The following is a 20,233-nucleotide window of genomic DNA, read 5'->3' as shown; positions in this document are numbered from 1 at the left end:
TATATATCTACCTATTGACAAAAGAAATAGTCCTTTCATTAGTCCTTTCCTGAGCCAAGGCAAAATAAATCAATACATTCAGCCCAGAAATGTTTGAAATAATTGATTGATTTTTTTATGAAATGAAAATAAGAAAATGCATCTAAAATAAACATTGGGGTCAGTGAGTTTTGCAGCTAAACAGAGAATCAACTAAAAATCAATCAATCAAGCATTAATTAATTCTACAAACTGTTTTAACTAAAAGCTACGTTTTTATTTTTTACAGTTTCTGTCCTAAATGTGTCACGTTGGTTTTCAGCATCTTTGCGCAGGATGTAATTTTTAGAATAAATCTACAAAAGTTCTGATGTGTTTTATTTTTTTTTTATTTTTTTATCTGCAGACAGAGCCGGAGAGCGACTCTAAATCCTGTAAACACACACAAATGTCGACCATTTAGCAGCTGCAGATTTTCCAGCGAGTCACTCGAGGCCACAGAGAGTCGGGGTTTTTTAGAAGGATGTGTTTTCTGCTTGAGAGGACGTTGGTGTCACTGTGAACTGCAGCTCATTTAGAAACACAACTGTTCGCCTCCCATCCGTGTCTCAACAAAGTCACCTTTACGTGTCGCGTGACGCCGGCTGCACACGGCGGCGTCGACAGGTGCAGCTTTGCTTTGAAAAACCTCGTCCCGGGACGATGCTCGTAATTTCTCTGCGGACGTGGATCTTTCCTTGTTAAGTAATGGCTCTGATTCTGTCTGGGTCACACACACAAACACACACTTCATCATCTGATGGGAGTGACTGTAAGTGGCGTCTGGGCTTTGTCTCTTTAAGAGCGTCGGATAAAACACAGATTATGCTGAATGGCTGCCAGCGAGAGGACGAGGGAGGGTGGAGGGAAGGAAAGAGGAGGAGGAGGAGGAGGAGGAGGAGGTTGATGTGAAGGTGAATCAGCCAAATCACAAAACAGCATTTTAATCAGTTTGTGTTTTATTTTGGGGAAACACATTAGTGGAGTCAACAGTCACATGAGGAATCTGGATCCGGATCTTGCTGCGTTCAGATCTGTTTATATCTAATCTGATGACGCGTTCCATTTTTTACTCCGGATGTTCTCCTCAGAAACTCGTAGAATCCTCACTGGCCATGAGTGGAGTTTCTAAGATGGCCGCCTCACATGTAAACAGTAACTAGAAGCTCCTGTAATATTCTGTTTATTAGCTCTTCTGATTAGTTTTTGTTGCATTAAATCGGTCATATAGACAAGATTTTTCCACATACAAACGTTGAAATGCTGTTTTTGCTGTAATTTAAGTTTTTCATGTGTTATTTGGGAACTACAAGCTCATGTCGCGCTAACAACGGCTAAAAACAATAACCTGGTAAAACCAAAACAGAGACAAACACCATCGTGACAAACCGTTATAAACAGTGTATTTTTTTCTACAATTAAAACTTTTGAATATTTTTATGAATTTCCGCCTCGTGTGGTCTTGTAGATTCATCACTGTAAAAACATTCTAGTAAAAAACTCATGAGTTGGTTCAAGTTATCTGCTACGTTTTTGTGGAACTTAAACAAAATTTAGTTTAACATTATAGTAATAATATTAGTTAATATCAAGATTTTTTAAATTTTAATTTCACTCTGCACTCAAAAAAATGTAAATATAGTACACACCAAGTTTCCACTAAGTTATATTCGGATAAACCAGGAGCTTCCATGGACGTGACCTTCTAGTTTTCAGACGTCTGTAACTCTTACGCCGATAACTCAGGTGTGACGTCATTCCCAGTGTCGACTTCTGACCTCCGAGGTAGCGATGTGTGGATCAATACTAAAATCGTGGCTCTAAAGTTGATTCTCAAATAAAAATATCAATACTTTGGATACTTCAGTCATCGGACCTAATGTAGGAAAGTAACTAAACTATTGAGTCGTGTCAACACAACAAACCTTGTGAAACACAAACTCAGGTTAAACCACAACACAGATTATGAGGCGTTTATGATGAGGAGGACAGAAGAGGAGAGAACAGGGTCACAATTAAGATGAAAGGTTTTTCAACGCGGCATTAAAAACCTGTCACAAGCTGTGTTTACATGGAGCCAAATATTCTGATTAAAACTCTAAACCGAATGAAAATGCTCCATGTAAACACCTCAAACAGAACAAATAGGCTCATATCCACTGGAGGTAGAATATTCCTTTTCCCAAACCGTTAAATAGTGAATGAGAATGAAGTCCGCCTCCGTTCTGTCTGAGCATGCTCCGTCTGGACGTTAATGCATAGTGACGTTTCCTCAGGTGAAAATATGGCTTCATCTAGACAGAAAAAAGTCTCATGTCAACGCTTCACATATGACAGTTCATCTGTTTCCCATCAATAAACCAACTCTTCCATCAGAGCCGAGTTAGAGTTATAGCTCAACCTAATCTACTTCTAACCTATTTAATGTGACATCAAGTCTAAATTATTTTGTGACATCTCAAGTTAATTTGTTTATCTGGATCAATGTCTCGTTGTTTTTGTCCTGACCTCGTCTGACCCAGATCTCAGTGCGTGTGTCCTCTCTGTCCTTGTTTGTTAACTGTTGTGTTGTTTCGTGCTTTAATTAGACCTTCACACAGCCCCGGCCCTCTCGTTAACTCTCGTTATCTTCGGGGCAGTTCGTCCCAGAGTCGCTTCTTCTAACGGAGCGATCTCGGTCAGTGAGCATCTATGTCGACTCCGGTCACGAACGCCTCGTCGTTACCGAACAAACTGGAACAGGACGGAACAAAACATGATCAGCTCCAACTTTCTAGAGCATTTTAGGGATTTCAACTTCTCAGGGATGAAGAGTTATTGCGTGTTTTGGCCACTAGTAGCGCTATAGAGCAACGTTTCTATGAGCTTCCAACTCCAAGAAAGAAATTCTTCTCATATGTTTTCACATTTATTCGAAAAGCACGTAAGAAGAGGATGATGACTTAAAATAATGCAGGAATTTGAGTAAAGTTCTTTGCATCTGACTGATAATTGTGAACTACGCTGTAGTACAGTTGTGCATTTTTTAAATATTTGTGTTTATTCATAAGCTGCTTTATTCTCGTATGAGAATATTTTTTTATTTGGTGAATGAACTGCATTTTTTTTTTGTGGTGGTGAACTTGGCCATAACTGATTATTCTCCAGCAAAGACCTCAAATTGTTTAGGTGGAAACAAAAAGTTAGATTTATTTGCATTAATTGCACCTTGAGCTTAAGTTTGGTTTGCACTTTTTAATTTCTCCATTTCTCTTTATTTAGGATTAATAGGACCTAAGAACTATAAAAACTAAGCATGGTCTTTGAACAGGAAGTAGTTTTGGGGGGAAAAAATGGGGATTATTGTGTATGCTAGGTTCACTGGTGATTCTAACGATCAAAACTTAGCTTAGCTTAATTTAAAGTGGTTTCCTGAACAATAAATAATTTATTGACACTCTTTTAATCTACTAATGTTGTCACCTTTCTGTTAAAGGTTGGTTTCTTTGTGTAACTATGCTCATCGTCTTCATCTAGCTTAATTTCAAGCGCTAACCTGAACATGCATGTTAATGAGTTTCCCACAAAACCTTCCTGCAGAAGTTTCACAATATGAACATTATTCAGAAACGAATGGGAGGTAATTTGAAACGGATGCAGATCGTTTTAAGTTTAGCATTAACTGCGTCATGCAGTAACTTTGAACAATGCAATTAGGAGCGACAGATAAAAAAATCCTGTTACCTTCTGTAGTTTAGATAGAAAAAGGTCTCAGCCACATTTGAGTGAAATAATCCCATTTCTATAAATGTCATATGATCTTTTTTAAACAACATTTTATTTTAAAATGACCCCGTGGACCAACAGGGGTCTGCAGACCCTCAGGTGAGAATCACTGCTCTAGAGGACAAGAGGTTCCAGACAAACAGAATAAGAATAATCAGCTATTAGTTATGAACTTGGGCCAATCACATCGGTTGGGCGGGGCTTTATGTGGTGCATCTGAATTTGTTAACAACAAAATGTTAATGGCAGATGTTCGTTGATGAGTTGTCGGACTGTTCAGATGATGCAGAGGTATTTTCATAATAAGATCCAAGTAAATGGAACATTGGAAGGCAGCGTTGAGCTTAATGACTGTGGAGACCTCGATGACTTCAGCGTGAGGGTGTATAAGTGTTTCTGAGACGTTGATTTGTCCCCAGGAGCTAATAAAAAGCCACCACACTGAGTATCCTCCATTTTTCACGTACTGTTACTGTAAACGCTTTTATTCACCTTTACTTCTGGAGATTTCACCTCTTCACTACGAATCTGAAGCATCATTCAAATGTAGTGATTTAATGCGTTGCCCATCCATGACTCCAGTCGCCTCCTCATCCTTCAGCTTCCTCCGATTATTCAGTTTCTCAGCATCCGATCAGAGAAACCGTTTCCTTCCCTAATTTCACGATGAATGTGAATCTGTGAAATTAGCTTCCGCGAAGGACGGACGGACGATCCACATCCACGTCATTCAGCTCTAGACGCTCTAGATGGATCTAGTTTTTTTTTGAGGTCAAGCGCAGAAATGTGATGAAATGCCGGTGTAACCTTCGCCGTGTGTTGCCATGGTGATTGCAGGTTGCTGTCCAGGATGGCGGGGATGAAGGAGCAGCAGTTCACGGAGGAGAAGCCCCTGCTGCCCGAGCAGAGAGGACTGGACTCAGACATGGTCAGTCCTCCTCCTCCTCCTCCTCCTCCTCCTCTGTTTGTTTGTTGTTGTCTCTCTCTCTCTCTCTGTTGTCTGTGTCTCTTTCAGCCGTCTGAAGACTCCGGGCGTTTGTGCTCATTAGCTGCGATGGCGTGTAATTAGACAATGAGCTTGTTTACCAGCGAAGGAGGTGAAATGAATGAGCTCCATCCGACCGAGACGCTGGTTTCGGCTGAGAATAGATGGTTACATAAACATGGCTTATTCCAGTCCATTTATCCGTGGAATAAAGCAACAGGTACAAGCTCTCGAAGAGAAAGAGAAAGAATAGATTTAACCTCCTGAGACCTGAGCTTTTATTTGCATTTTCATTTTCCTGCTAGCTATAATAACTAAGAAGTAACCGAGGAAAATATACGTGTCAGTTAAATGTGTCTATTTACATCGACATAAATTACATGAACACATGGGTTTCACAGTATATATGACGCTAGCTGCTATTTTTCTAAGCCTTTAGTCTAGATAACTAGCTAGCATGAGGCTAGCATAAGGCTAGGTTAGCTTCAAACTTCATTCATTTATAAAGTGGTGTTTTTAAGATCAAAGTTTACATTAATGATGGTGTGACTTAATTTTTCTATATAAAATCTTAACAAACGTCAAAGAGAGACATTGACATTTACATCATCACATAATAGAGAGAAACCAGCTGACGTCCAGTTCTTCCTTTTAATCTTCTGCTCCATAACTTTCTCTGTTTTTGTTCACTGGGGAAACGGTGGAGTTTCCTCCGTGTTTTCCTGATCCTGTGCTGGAGCCGTAGGCTGAGCACTGTGGCATATTTTAACTTTGAATCCAACTTTATTCTCTGTTATTGCCACTTCTCTGTGGGTGAATATTGATTAGATGGATCCAACATGGCGCCCATGAAACACGTGACCAGCTCACAACCAATCAGCATAGAGGGACAGATCAGACGCTACATTAGCTAGTTGGTCAGACTCTATCTAATATACGGCTCTGAATGAGGACTAATAGGGAGAATGGGTTTAAATGAAGCAGAATAAGCTGCAATAAAACCTAAAACTTAACGTCCCCATATGAGGACGCAGGGTCTCAGGAGGTTAAGCCCAAAAAAACACTAATTTCTCTCCTTAAACAGACCCTTTTTTTTCATAGTTGTTTATTAGTCCCACCAGCTGTGCAAATGGAAAAGCAAAAAAGACAAGAGAGGAAGAAGTGTAGGATGAAAACGAGCTCAAAAAACAAATGTTTCCTATCTGTCGCTGGAGGAACCTAGAGCGAAGCCTCTGAACTGAAAACTGCAGCCGTGACTCACTTTGACACCGTGTGTCAGAAAATGAGACACATGCAGAGGAGATAGAGCAGGTCTGAGTGGCCTGTTCCAAGCAGCCGCTCAATATGAAATGAGTCATTCTGCTGGAGGTCGTCAGGCCGACTCGCTCGCTGCTAAATAATTGAGGCCATCGATCAACGGCGCGTCGATCCCGTTTCGTGTTTACGTGACTTTTATTGTTCTGTCTCTATATCTGCTGTTGTGTAACTGAGTGACCTTTAAGAGCCGTTACCTCCCGGCGCCGCTGCAACACAGGAGCAACGGAGATGGTTAAAAAGTCACCGGATGGCAAATCCAAGGCCGTCAAGGTGTCGGATAAATTGTCAGAGCAAGAAATAAACTCGCATGGATGAATTTTAGTCGCAAACAAACAGAGTAATGGATGGAGGAGGGTTTCGGCTACAGTGAAGCACGGCGGCGGCAGCATCATGCTCTGCAGCTTCAGTTCTCTGCATATATCCTTCACAATACGGCTTCTAATGTTCCTGGGGAGAAATAAATAATATATTTTAGGGTCGCATCAGGTCGCTGTGCATCACAACGGCACAGAAGAAAAAAAATAAGTTTAAAGGATATTCTGAAAAAGTAAAAATCAGTGTGTTTAAACTTCAAATGTTTCCAGGTCACATAATATGATATAAATGTCTTCTACTGCACATGAATACTGAAAAGAAGTTGAATATTTACGAAGCCAACTCCTCCTCAACTAATTACCATACACATACCGATCAGCCACAACATTATGACCACTGAGAGCAGACGTAAATAACCGCCACTCATCCTCTGATGAGTCACCACAATGGGAGACACCTGCACAATATTAGCCAGGTGGTCATAATGTTTTGCCTGATTTGAGAGTGAAATTCTTGGATTAAGTTCTTGTGGATTAACTGAACTGTTTCTTCCTTTGAGACCTGGACGCACCGTGGTCCTGGTCTCTAGTTGCATGTGGACGGTGTCGTCCTGCAGCTTGTTGCTCTCTCTTCTAATTAAAGGATAGATCTTCATCTTGACCTTTCTGGTGGCACCGGAACAGAAAGGAAACAATGAAGTGAGACGAGGAGTGTTCTGGTACAGGGTGTTTGGTTGGGGGGGGTTTCTGAGAAGCCGCTCTGAATCTGCGTCCGGTTTCTACGTTGACTGTATGTTGCTGCTGTCTCTGCCCCGGCTGGTACCCAATAACCACCTTGTTGTGCTTGTTGTTTCACAACCCAGCAGGATAAAGGCGAGGAGGCGTCGGGGGGGCTCCCGTGCCCCGCCAGCCCGGCGCCCCTTAACCACCCTCCTCCCCCCAGCCGCCCCACTCACCGCTGGCATGTCATCGCACGGCACTGGCTCCGCCAGACCCGCCGTCGGACCAGCGGGGTCCTCCCGGTAACTACCAGAGACATGAGACCGCCAGCACACAGAGGACCCGGACCAGATATCTGCAACAAAGTCAACCGGACCGGTTTGAGTTTTCTAGTCTCTAACAGACCCGCAGGTCGTTTAGAAAAACTGAAGACTTGGGAGGAAACGTCTTCGAGAAAACTCAAACGAGTCCAGTTGCATTTGTTTTGCGATACACGACGACCTGGAGGAATCTGCACAGACACGAGACACAGCAGAAACTTCACATTCAGTCACAAACTAACATCAGCAGAGAAAAGTATGAGTCTGTTCAGGAAACCAGGTTAAAGGGTGGGAAAGGTCTGCGCATCTTTTGGTATTTCAAGTTTGCTTCTTTCTTTTTTCTTTTTTTAACCAAATATTTATTGACATTTACACACATTATTTCATTTACATCAGATTTTCTTTGATATAGACATATATAAAAAAACAAGGTTATACAAGAAATGTAGCTGAGCAATTGAACAATAACAGTTTGGCACACATCTCAGGTTCATTGGATCTGATCAGCACAGATTGACAGTGATTCATATTAGTAAATTCAAGTATTAATATATCAGGAAAATGTCCATCTTAAGATGAAGGTGTCCTGTTGTGTCTCGTGCCACTGAGGTGTAAAAGCTTCAACCGTGACAGAGTTATCATCTGGCTTCAAAAGTAGGACATGCAATAGATACAGCTTCTGTTTTTCCAACTTTCCCTTAGGAAGTGCTCCAATAATAGAGAATGTAGGATTCATACGTAAGTCAATGTTCAGAGGTGCAGAAAAACAACTCTTAAATAATAATAAAATAAAATAAGAAACTTTTCTTTTATTAAAACAAAAATAATCTTTTACTAAAAAAAAAAGTTGTCATTAGATTTAATTTAAACTTTCTTTTTTTGTTTGTTTGTTTTACATTTTCAAAAAAACAAACTTGAAATATCAGAAAGTTCACAGACTGGGAAAACGCAATGCTGCAGTTTTTAAGATAAAAACAAAAATATTCAATTCCAAGAAAAACTTTCTCCAACGAAAATGTCGCTTACACAGACATAATAAACACAGAAACATGCTCATTAATGTATAATTATTCATAGTTATGTACTTTTAAAACCACAATAATTTCTTACTTCCTAGTAGTTTGCAGTGTAAAGTAATAATACAGAAGAAAAACTGCTGGTAAAGATGTAAAATGTACTTAAATTTATAATTTTAATTAGACATTAGTTTTATAATGGCTCAAAATATATAAAGATACTATTAAACTACTACTATTAGCTGGAAAAGCTGCTATTAGCCATGAGGCTAGGAAGCTAGGAGGACTTTAGTGGTTGGATAGCAGTCAACGTGTCAGATAAAATGTTAAAGCAGGAAATAAACTCGCATGGATGAATTTTAGTCGCAAACAAACAGAGTAATGGATGTAGGAGGGTTTCAGCTACAGTGAAGCACGGCGGCGGCAGCATCATGCCCTGCAGCTTCAGTTCTCTGCATATATCCTTCACAATACATCTTCTAATGTTCCTGGGGATAAATAACAAATATAATTTAGGGTTGCATCATGTAGCTGTGCGTCACAACGGCACAGAAGAAGAAAAACAAGTTGAAAATGTATCATAAAAAACTAAAAATAAGGCTTTGATAAAGTCGTACGAGAAAGAAATGATTGACAAACACAGAACTTTTGTTCGTTTACAAGAAACAAACTATTTTTGAAGTCTTTACAATATATAAGATAACTTCTTTCAAAAAGCTACTAAGACATAGACACATGTTTTTTTTTATTTCCTCCTCAAACTAAAGACATGTCAAGTTAATGTCTGGTTCTATATGAACCATTATCTGACCCTGTGTTAATGGATGAATTGACTTGACTTGATCTTTCTCTTAATATTAATGTAATTTCTGCATGAATTCAACATTTAAGTGTTTTAAATGTGTCCAGTTTATACTTTACAAAGAACAGCGTATTAGAGTCAGATTATTTTATTACATTTACGAGGTCTCTTTTTATTCATTTATTGAGTTTTGTGCGACCCACAATGTAAAATATTAGAGTTATCAGACGTAACCCTAACACCTAACCAGGAAATGAGCTTTTTGAAAGTAGCAAACAGGTGTTATCGCATATCTTGTAAAAGCTTCTAAATATCTAACTTACGATTTCATAAATACTTTATTAACACACTTTTAATCTACTAATGTTGTCGCCTTTCTGTTGAAGGTTGATGTGTAAGTAGCCTTTAGGTCAGTGGTTCTCAACCTTTTTGGGGTCCTGCCTCATCTTCTCCATCTTTATTTATTTGTTTGTAACGTTAGCTTAAAGTTCTAACCTGAACGTACAAGTTAATAAGTTTCCCACGACACCTTCCTGCAGATGTTTCACAATAAGAGCATCATTAATTTGCCTCATAATTTAATGCAGATTGTGTTAAGTTTGTGTTTGTTTGAACAATGCCTCCTGAGACCCTGCGTCCTCATATGGGGACATTAAGTTTTAGGTTTTATTGCAGCTTATTCTGCTTCATTTAAACCCATTGTCCTTGTTAGTGGACACTTTAGTCTGCCATCTAGTGGTAGCAAAGGATGTTAATTTGTTAAATTAACAAATTTTATCAGTAGCAACAAGCTACAACTTCACTAATTAGAAAGTACCCATTTGTTTGAAATCTTGGTTTTACTCAGCCATGTTCAGGTATTAAAATAAACACTTTTATATTTATGTCACACATTGGTGAATGTATTATAATATAAATAATGAATTAATCCCAATGTCCACATATGAGGACATTGTTTTTTCCAATCCTATGATTTTCTTCCAAAGCATTTTTTATGTTCATGGACCCCTGGTTGAGAATCACTGTTTTAGTTTAATACCTTATAAATGCTTTATTAACACACTTTCATTTTAAAGTGAATCAATTTCACTTAGTGCTGCAGTAGATCCCGCTTTCAGCCACAAACAACGTGAAATCCAGGTCATTCATGAAACCAGCCCTCAGATCTGAAACACCACCACCACCACCACCACCACCACACAGTCTGTAGGGATCAATCTGGGGGGAGCGGCCTCACACCGCCCCCCCCCCCTTCTTAGAACCAGGATTCCTCCGGGTTTCAGTAGCTGCTGCTCATCCGCTCCATGCAGTGTGATTGAGAAAGAGAAGAGTGCCACCTGCTGGTCCGACCACCGCACTGTCATCCACTAACTGCCGGCGCTTCTGCATGAGCTCCACAGGGACTGAAGTTGCCCTTTTTGACTTTAGCACTTTCCTCTCGAGTCGAGGGATCCACTTAGTGGATTTCCCACCTCCAGCTGCTAATGACGCAACAGCAGCATATCGGAGAATCTATTCGTCCACTGGGGGCAGCTTCAGGTCCTGTTGTTCTTTATCTCTGTCTCCTTCTCTTTAGGTGTGTCCCCGACCTGAGTGCCACTCCTGTCCTTTCCTTTTGTTTTTTTTTTTGTTTTTTTTATTTCCAGTATCTAACCCCACCCTCACTCCACCTTCTCTTCCTGTTGACCTCACACGTGTGGCGTCCATCTTTAACGCTGCCATATTTCCTTGCAGAAGAAATACAGACGTGAACCTTAATGATGTGCATGATGATTAACGAGGAAGCAGCGTGAAAATGCCGTCTACGTGTTCTGACTAACCTCGTGTGCATGTGCAGACGTTTCCAGATGTTGCTGCTCTGCTATAAAGCTTTAGGAAGGCGGCAGAGCACGAATAAATGACTGAAATAAATGGTTTAAAAAGTCTTTAAGCATGCATTATGACGGCACATCAAGATGGATTTATTTACAGGAGTAATGTTTTATGTCAGTGCTTCTCTTCATAGAAGGATGGACTCGTTTTTTTTTTTTTTTTTTAGTATCACAGCTCTTAAAACATTTTCATGCAAACAGTGAGACATGTGAGTGACGCTGGTTAAAATCTAAAAGTGTTTTCTCAAGTTGGAATGAAGCAAAACGAAAACTCTCCAAATCTAGAAATAAAAGATGAAATAAATTATTGTGTGTAAGTAAAAAAAAATTTTATTTTATATATATATTTTTTTTAAATGTATAATTTAATATACAATGATCTATTAATATTGTTTTATTTTGAAATGTTTCTTTAAATTCATAATTATTCCAGTTGATTGACCATAAATAAAAATGAAGTAAATATTTATTCACTGTCACACCGATCAGCCATAACATTATGACTAGCAGGTAGTACTCTGGAGAACTGATTGTGCTCCAGGAAATGGTTTCTCTGACCTCTGAACCCTGGTCGAAGCTTCTGGACACATCAGACCTGGACCTCAGAGACCTGGAGGAAGGTGGTTCTGGAGGTCCTATGCTGCAGACCGTGTCCACCCTCTTTCATGGATACAGAATTCCCCCTAATGATGGCGTCTTTCAGCTTCAGGAACGGTTTTGAGTTCAAGGTGTCGACTCCAGATTCCTCCAGATCTCTGTTCAGTCCAGCATCTGTGGGAAGTTATATCCATGATCCATAGAGGCCTCCACTTCTCAGCTTAAAGCAGGACTAAAAAGGGTCTTCAGAGGTCTAGAGGAGTCCAGACCTCGACGGGTCAGTCAGGGCGGTCATAATGTTATGGCTGATTGTTGTACTTCTCAACCTGTCAAATGAAGTATTGAGCACTTTGAGGTCTCCTGGAGGATTTATTGACCAGTTATATGAAACATGTCGCACTGAGCGTGTGTGAATAACGTCTTAAGACAAAATGGGGAAAAAAAAAAAAAAAGACTAAGAGTCTCTCCTTTAAATGAAGATCCAGGACCAGATTCCTCAAACAGTGACCACCTCAGCTACAGGACGCCCAACATAAGCTTCTGTCAGATCATTAAACTCAAAGTGAAGCCGGTTTCTCACCAGTAAAACTTGCTTCTAATAATTTTAAATGTATTTACGGAGATTTACGGGCTCCGTCATGTCATGCCGCTGATGCTGACGTGTTCTCTGTGACGAGGATCCGGCCGTCGTCACCGTCCTGTATTTTAAAACCACCGTCCTTTCTCACTTTTTTAACTACCGAGTCGCTCCCAGTTTCCCACATGCGCTTCAAGATTCGTGCATCAACCAAACGAGCGCAGCTGCTACAACACAAAAGACTCAAATTTAAAGGGGGCGCTCCATCATCGGGAAGTTCGTTCACACGTGGACGACGCTGCAGCTCTCAAAGAAAACCAGTGAAATGTGACGTTAGACGTTACATTTCATGGCTTCTTGTTGCTGGAAAAGCCCTTTAAATACATTCACCTTTTAGGATTTTCCTTCGTTGATGCTAAATGTTGATGCAGTTCCATCGAGGTGCTTCTGGGAAACTGTTCTTCTGTGGTTTGTCTGTGGTTTGGACCTCCAGTGCACAGCTTGTGCTGCTCTTCCATGAGTGTAGCGGCCTTCAGCTCCATCCGTGGATGTCATGTGTGACCAATAAGTTTATTTATTTTCCTGTGCTTATCTGCCTCCTGTTTTAATTATTCCTTGTTTCCCTCTCTGTCGTCTCTTCTGTCTCTGAAGGAAAGCTGTGAGCAGCTGATGCCACCGGGCGACTGGAAGGTAAGAGATCAGCATCTTTCTTTATTTCAAGGCTAAATATAAAACAGATGATAATGACCTCTACGTTACAAGGAAATGGGGCCCTGACACCGACATCTTTGGTTATATAGATATATAAAAAACAAAGATTTGGACATGTAGCGTATGGATTATTTAGTTTATGTTTGCTTTATATTTATTTTTTTATTTATTATTGTATAGCGTTATTTATGTTCGTTGTGTCCATTCCTGTATGATTATTTTGTTTGTTTTTCACATGTTCGAAGTAAACTAAACTAAACTAAGCTAAGCAAAACTAAACTAGCTTAAGATAAACTAAGCTAAGTTAAACTAAACTAAGTTAAGCTAAGCTAAACTAGCCTAAGTCAAACTAAACTACATTTAGCTAAACTAGGCTAAGCCAAGACAAGCTGAATTAAGCTAAACTAAGCTAAGCTAAACTAAGCTAAGATAAGATAAGATAAGATAAGCTAAGCTAAGCTGAGCTGAGCTAAACTAAGCTAAGCTAAACTAGCCTAAGTCAAACTAAACTACATTAAGCTAAACTAGGCTAAGCCAAGCCAAGACAAGCTGAATTAAGCTAAACTAAACTAAGATGAGCTAAGCTAAGCTAAGCTAAGCTAAGCTAAACTAAACTAAACTAAACTAAACTAAACTAAACTAAGATAAGATAAGATAAGATAAGATAAGCTAAGCTAAGCTAAGCTAAACTAAACTAAATCATGAAAATCTGGTTGTTGACTTGAACTCTCAATCTCTTTCTTGTTGTTTGATGTAATTTTGTGATGATTTGTGATCATTTTTGTCAGCCTGTACTACTGGTACCAGTTATTTCTCTTTGTCAGTGTTTCAGTTTATTTTTGGTCTGTATGCTTGCGTCACTTTTAGTTTTTCTATGAAATCCTTTCCATCTCTTTTGGGTAATTTCATGGAATGATGCCCAAACATTTAAAACCAAACTATTCTACTCTGGTCTCATCTGTCCACTAAACATTGTCCCAAATGTTCTTTGTGGACAGAGAGCATTGTCTTTGGTTGTTGAGTGGATTCATCAACATGAACATCAGCCAATATGAGAGAGGCCTTTAGCTGCTTAGAAGTTCCCCTGGGTTCCTCTGGTTCCTCTCCCACTATGATGGAGTGATGTTTGTTGGTGGACCACTCCTGTGGAGGGGAACAGTCGTCTTCAATCTGTCTGACTCTCTGTGGATTATTTGTGGCTTCCAGACTCTTTAGAGACTCTGGGCCACCAGGACCAGTGACTTTAGAGCAGAGAAGCAGAACCGTCTCATTTCTAAACTTTCATGAACCATTACGACATCAGTTAGTCCTCAGCAGAGCTTCACGCCTGCAGCAGCTCTGACGGTTTAATTTTAGTCCTGTAGACATGTGCTGAGTGTCAGCCAATCCTCATGAAACACCTCGTCTTCCCACCTCAACCGACGCTTCGACTTGTCTCGAAATAACAACGCTGCGTTTTAACAGCTGTGTTGTTTCTCAGCTGCAGGTGAGAGAAGAATCAGTTCCCTCATTTATGGAGCGAGTCACTGGTTCACGATCAGAGCAACTTTATTAGTCTTTGTTTTCAAATGCGTTTCGTTGCCTTTTGTGTGTCGTATTGTTCCTGCTGTGTCTCTTTCTGGTAGTTTTACACCTTACGGAGTTCATTTAGTGATTCAACATCACCTATTGTTTTGTGTCTCTTTTATGACATTTTCTTGAAAAAGAGACACAAACATGAACCACAAACAGATCCACAAGATGCAAACCCTCTACAAAGAGTCTAAACAACCATAAAAAGACACTTCACTGCCAAAGTCCACCACGCCTTCACTGATGCAGATAGGTTTATTGGTGGGCAGGTTGTGAAATAAATGGATGGAGGGGTGAGGAGAGGTCAATTCAATTCAATTTATTTGTCCCCAACGCACGATTTATGGGATTAAAAGAGATGAAAGGGGTCGAGGGGAAGACACAAAGAAAGAAAACGTGATTGGATTTAAACATGCAAACTCCTCCCTGGGAAGAAATGTTAATTAAGTAGGTCATTGCACTTCAGGAAATCAAGTTCGACTGGTTTTTATTTTACTTTATGTTCCTGGACCATGAAAAGATGATTCACAGATTAAGTTTCCTCATGTGGGATTTGACCCAGCAAACCTAAAGACCTGAAGTTCCCCAGTGAAGTCACCTTTACGTAAAAAGATCCGAGGAAAGTGTCGGGTGTGACTGCAACTTTATTTTATTAGTTTATTGTGACCTGGACAGTCCCTATTAATCAAATAGTGCAGCTTTAGCTAATGAAGCTAATTTCTAGCTGTAGTCGCAGGCCGGGTGGAAAAAGGGAAATACAATAAAAGATATTATCAACATAACATAACAAAGATTATTTTTAAAAAAGCAGCAGCAATTTACAAATAAAATGCAGGTCAAGCAGAAGAGACACAGTAGCGCACATTTAAAAACATAGCATGCATCAAGCATGGAGTTGACTATTAGAGCCATGCAGAACACAAAAGCTTCCCCAGTAATATCACAAACGCAATCACATGCTGCACACACAATACACAACAAGCATAAAGAATGATTTCATAGAGCACATCCCTGCAGCACAAAACAATCATATGAACGTCCAGCAGAGACATCAGCTCAGAACTGTCAGAAACCAGCAGGACCCAGGTTCATCATCTACTGTCTGGACACATGTGGTCTTCTTGGAAGAGATGCAGCCAAAAAATCCATCCCTCTGACATGGAAACAAGACCAAGAGACTCAACTATGAACCAGAAACATCTGGACTGATGAGTCAAAAATATTTGTCTGCAGCAGAAAACAGTTTGTTCACTGAAGGACTGGAGAAAACTACAATAATGAGCAGGCAACAGTGAAGCATGGTGGAGGCTCCTGGAAAGTTTGGGGCTGCATTTCTGCAAATGGAGCTGGAGATTTGTTCAGGATTAATGGTCCTCAATGCTGAGAAATACAGGTTCATACTTGTCCATCATCAATACCAGCAGGACAAAGAGCCCAAACATCCAGCCAAGGTCAAGAAGAACAAGAAGTCCTGGAAGTGATGGCATCATCATGGCATCATGGAGTGAGTCTGGGATTATATGAAGAGACAGAAGATCTGAGGAAGATCTGTGGTTAGTTCTCCAAGATGTTTGGAAGAACCTACCAGCCGAGTTCCTTCAAGAACTGCGTCCAAGTAGAAGAACTGATTCTGTCCGTTCATTCATGATGAAAATCGACTATTAACACATCCATTGTTCTTAGTTTACAGCACTTTTGCACAGTACTGTAGATGGAAAACCAGTAGCTCACGTCTCGTTTAGCTCGTTTAGCTCATGATTACTGTGAGCAGATGTAACTCTCAGTAGTTTAGTCTTCAGTTTCTCTGACTGTGAGTTCAAGCCGAAGCCGTGATGCAGCGTCAGCAGGGAGGGAGTTAATCTGCAGGGAGGGAGAGGACGATGGAAGTCGGGTCAGCATGCCGGGCGTTCTGTCAACAGGATAGAGGGGGATAGATGGAGAGAGAAAAGAGGAGATAGAGGGAGAGAAAAGGGGGGAGAGCTGGGGTCGGGGAAGGCAGGACAAAAGGAATGAATGACAGCAGAGATCTGCAGTCAGCGCGATGAGAGTCTGTCAGGATTCAACTTTAGAGACGATTATTAGTACGAGAGGTTTAGATTCAGGTTCATATAAATTAACTTATTCTCCAGAGTCGTATATTAGAGAGAGTCTGACCAACTCAAACCATAGCGCCATGTTTGCTACATCAGAGGTTAGATTCTACAGTGTAACCCTATGGGGCGGATGTGCTGTGTTGAAATAAATGTCATATTTTCACCATTAACGTTCCTATAAATGTTATTAATATATAAAAGGTCCTCACTTAAATATCCCAGCATCTACTTCCTTTAAATATCTTAAATGAGCTGTAAAATGCTTCGTGGCCCAATCACCTCATCAGTCATGGAGCTGTGTTTACCTTCTCCTCAGTCTCCGTGTTCATCCATCACCGTTAAAAGGTGGAAAAATTAGAAATACTATTAAACTAGTCTCACTGTTATTTAGTATTAGCATCATAGCATTAGCATGCTAGCCATAATAACTTAGTAGTAACTGAGGTAAAGTTACGTGTCAGTTAAATGTGTCTATCTACATGGACATAAATTACATGAACACATGGGTTTCACAGTATATATGATGCTAGCTGCTATTTTTCTAACCCTTTAGTCTAGATAACTAGCTACCATAAGGTTAGCATAAGGCTAGGTTAGCTTCAAACTTCATTCATTTGTAAAGTGGTGTTTCTGAGATCAAGGTTCACATTAATGATGGTGTGACTTTATTTTTCTACATAAAATCTTTTAACTTTTAATCCAACTTTATTCTCTGTTATTGCGACGTCTCTGTGGGTGAATATTGGTTAGATGTATCCAACATGGCGCCCATGAAACACGTGACCAGCTCAGAACCAATCAGCATAGAGGGACAGATCAGACGCTCTGTTCCCTGGTTGGACAGACTCTCTCTGATATACGGCTCTGCAGCTTTCAAGATGCTAGCGCCACCTGCTGTTGAAGCTGAATTGTACAATAGAGTCCAGCGTTAGTTCCATGCGGAGCCATGTTGCATTTTATGTTTTTAGATGTTCCATTTATGTTTTTCTGGACTGGAGATCTGTCCAGTCCAGTCCCCCCACAACTCTCTAGACGACAACAAAATGAGTGAATGAATAATTAAAAATGGTCTGGACGCTCCTGGTTTAAATGTTGTCTGTTGTCCAGTGCAGGATGAGTCACACTCAAACGTTTGAAGCCTATAAACGTAACAACATCGCAGAGGAAAAAAAAAGAACCTTAGGAAAACCAGAGGAGTGGTGCTGATGAGAGAGACGGGCGTAGACTGACAGGGACGGTGGACCAACCGGGGGCAGGTGAGGCAGCTCTGAGCCAATCGTCTCCGGCCTGCCCCACCCCCTCCGGATCAGCTGCCTATAGAGTGTGAGTGGAGGAGGAGGAGGAGGAGGAGGAGGAGGGTGGCTTTAAAAGCGTGGCTCACAGTGGAGCTGAGCAGACAAAGACTCTGCACCATCTAGCATCCAGCTCTCCATCCTCCAGCGAGTACCCACCAGGACCTAGTCCCGTAAAACAGGAGAGGCCTGGCTGCTCGACTGCACCCTCCTCCTCCTTCTCCTCCTCCTCCTCCTCCTCTTCTTCTCCTTCTTCTTCATCCTCTGAAAACAGATCCACTGAGGAGCCATGCCTGAGTGCTGGGACGGGGTGAGTGATGAAAAAGGGTTTCTTTGTATCAAAAATCCTAATTTTAAAATCCAAAAATATTATTATTATTATTATTATTTATAGTCTTATTTAAGTCCTTCAAAATAAAAGCCCGTGTGTGTTCAGAGGGTGAATCTGCGCAGTCAGCCGGTCATCCTTCCACTCTGGCCCACTGACACACTTCAACAGATGCCGTGCAGCGTGCACACTGAGCGCGTGCAGGACGTGTTGATGCCTCTGCAGTTGTAACCTTGGGGGAAAAAGGGGCAGCATGTCCTGAAATCTAATGAGCCGCCTCGGGTTGTGCTTCCTTAGAAAAGCTGCTGCTGCTGCGTCTTATTCTGATTCTCCTCCATCTAAGAGCTGCAGTGGTTTCTTCTTCTTCTTCTTCTTCTTCTTCTGTGGTTTTCCTCCTGCCGGCGTGAAGGTCACGAGGAAACAGACAAAGTGAACAAAGCCTCTGGTGCAGTAACCGCCTCAAATTAGAAGGCTGATCGCAGATAACGCCGATGTTAACGCTGAAATAACACAGATAATCTGACTGGATTAACGGCGGCTGCATGACTTCAGGGGATTATGGAGAAATGTTTGGCTCTGTGCAGCTGTGATATTTAAATAAAAGCAAATGTTGCAGAGAGGAGGAGGTTGTTGCTGCAGCTGCTGCTGCGTCTAGACAGAAAGAACGCGTGGATTTGATTTGAGCAGCTCATAAAAAAAAAATCAATCAGAATCAGCCTTTAATTAAATAAAAAATATGCGACAAAATTTCCAGTGAGTGTTGATTTGGAGCGACGTTAAAAGACAGAAACATCAACACACACATGCATTCAGAATAAATAATGAATAATAATAAAAAAAAGACAGCAATGCTCTTCTGTGTGTGTTTGTGTGTAACAGTAACACACATTCATCTCCTCCATTTTGAGTTGGGAAAGCTGAGACTAGTGGACGCTGACGACACCAGTTTGAAAACCTTTATTTAAACCTAAACACTGAATTTCATTATTCACTTATTTATTGACGTTTGTGTTATTCATGGAGTTGTTGTCGTCTCTTGTGTCCGTTGGTGTTGGTGTCGTTCCAACGTTACATTAATGAAAATACGTGACACTAAACAGAAACATTTTATTCTTGTTGCTTGTAGTTTTTTATTGGTTGAAAATAAAAGGCAGCTTTTTTTTATCATTTACTAACTAACTTCTTTGGTTGTTTATAACTTAATAACATGATGTAGTATTTGAGATAATACTCTGGATTAGATTATGGGGCGACTTTCAAACGCTGGTTGGCATTTTTCTTGTTTTTATACGGAATATTTCGTGGTATTTATATCTTTACTTGTGTCAGTGAAATGAGACAGAACATTAGATGCAAAGACCAGTTGAGCTAATTATTAATTTTAACCCATAATGCTCTTAAAAAGGTCTTAAAAAGTTTTCAATTTGACAGTACACTATGTAAGATGATATAAAAAGTCCTGCTTTTGACTCCACTCACCCTGTTCAGTTTTCTTTTTTTCCCTCTTCATTGTACAATTTTCTCAAATTATACATGTTTACACAAAATGTTTACACATTTCTTTGGAAACTGTTGTTGGTATCTACATTGATTTGTTATAGTTTACTCCTGGCTCAGTCCTGGAGTATGTCAGTGAGGTACTTGTACATTTAAAGTCTAAAATGATAATAATCCCTATTTAAGGTCTTAAAAGGCTTAAGGACGAGCATATTTTTGGTCTTAAATTACATTTAGTCGCGTCTTAAATCCTTACGTCCATTTCCTCCTTTCCTTATTTTCCATACTTTGCGTAGGTCTTAAATTTAACCCATAATGGTCTTAAAATACCTTAAAATTTCACTTGTTCAAATCTGCTGACGCCTTGAATCCAGTTAATTTACGGCATGAGTTAACGTCCTTCCTTCCTTCCTCTCTACTGACTGATGAGGAACAAGG

The 20,233-nt window shown here is 40.3% G+C and overlaps 1 protein-coding gene across 9 annotated transcripts in view; it reads left to right on the top strand.

The window, feature by feature from the left end:
• ndrg4 (NDRG family member 4) overlaps positions 1-20,233 on the top strand; it is a 68,249-nt gene that overhangs the window by 26,341 nt on the left and 21,675 nt on the right. For 3 of the 9 annotated variants that reach the window (XM_047597171.1, XM_047597169.1, XM_047597166.1), the window contains 3 exons: positions 4,621-4,711; positions 7,263-7,421; positions 12,954-12,992. In XM_047597171.1, the coding sequence (XP_047453127.1) occupies positions 4,634-4,711; positions 7,263-7,421; positions 12,954-12,992 (276 nt within the window). In that variant the 5' untranslated portion in view covers positions 4,621-4,633. Of the gene's footprint in view, positions 1-4,620; positions 4,712-4,763; positions 4,989-7,262; positions 7,422-12,953; positions 12,993-18,060; positions 18,281-20,233 lie in introns of those variants that run through there. The other 6 variants (XM_047597172.1, XM_047597168.1, XM_047597174.1 and 3 more) reach the window with 4 other exon arrangements.

The sequence above is a fragment of the Mugil cephalus genome, chromosome 10 (assembly GCF_022458985.1).
Source record: "Mugil cephalus isolate CIBA_MC_2020 chromosome 10, CIBA_Mcephalus_1.1, whole genome shotgun sequence".
In the NCBI taxonomy this organism is placed as follows: domain Eukaryota; kingdom Metazoa; phylum Chordata; class Actinopteri; order Mugiliformes; family Mugilidae; genus Mugil; species Mugil cephalus.
The sequence above is the reverse complement of the archived record's forward strand: the minus strand, read 5'-3'. Positions and strand labels throughout refer to the sequence as shown.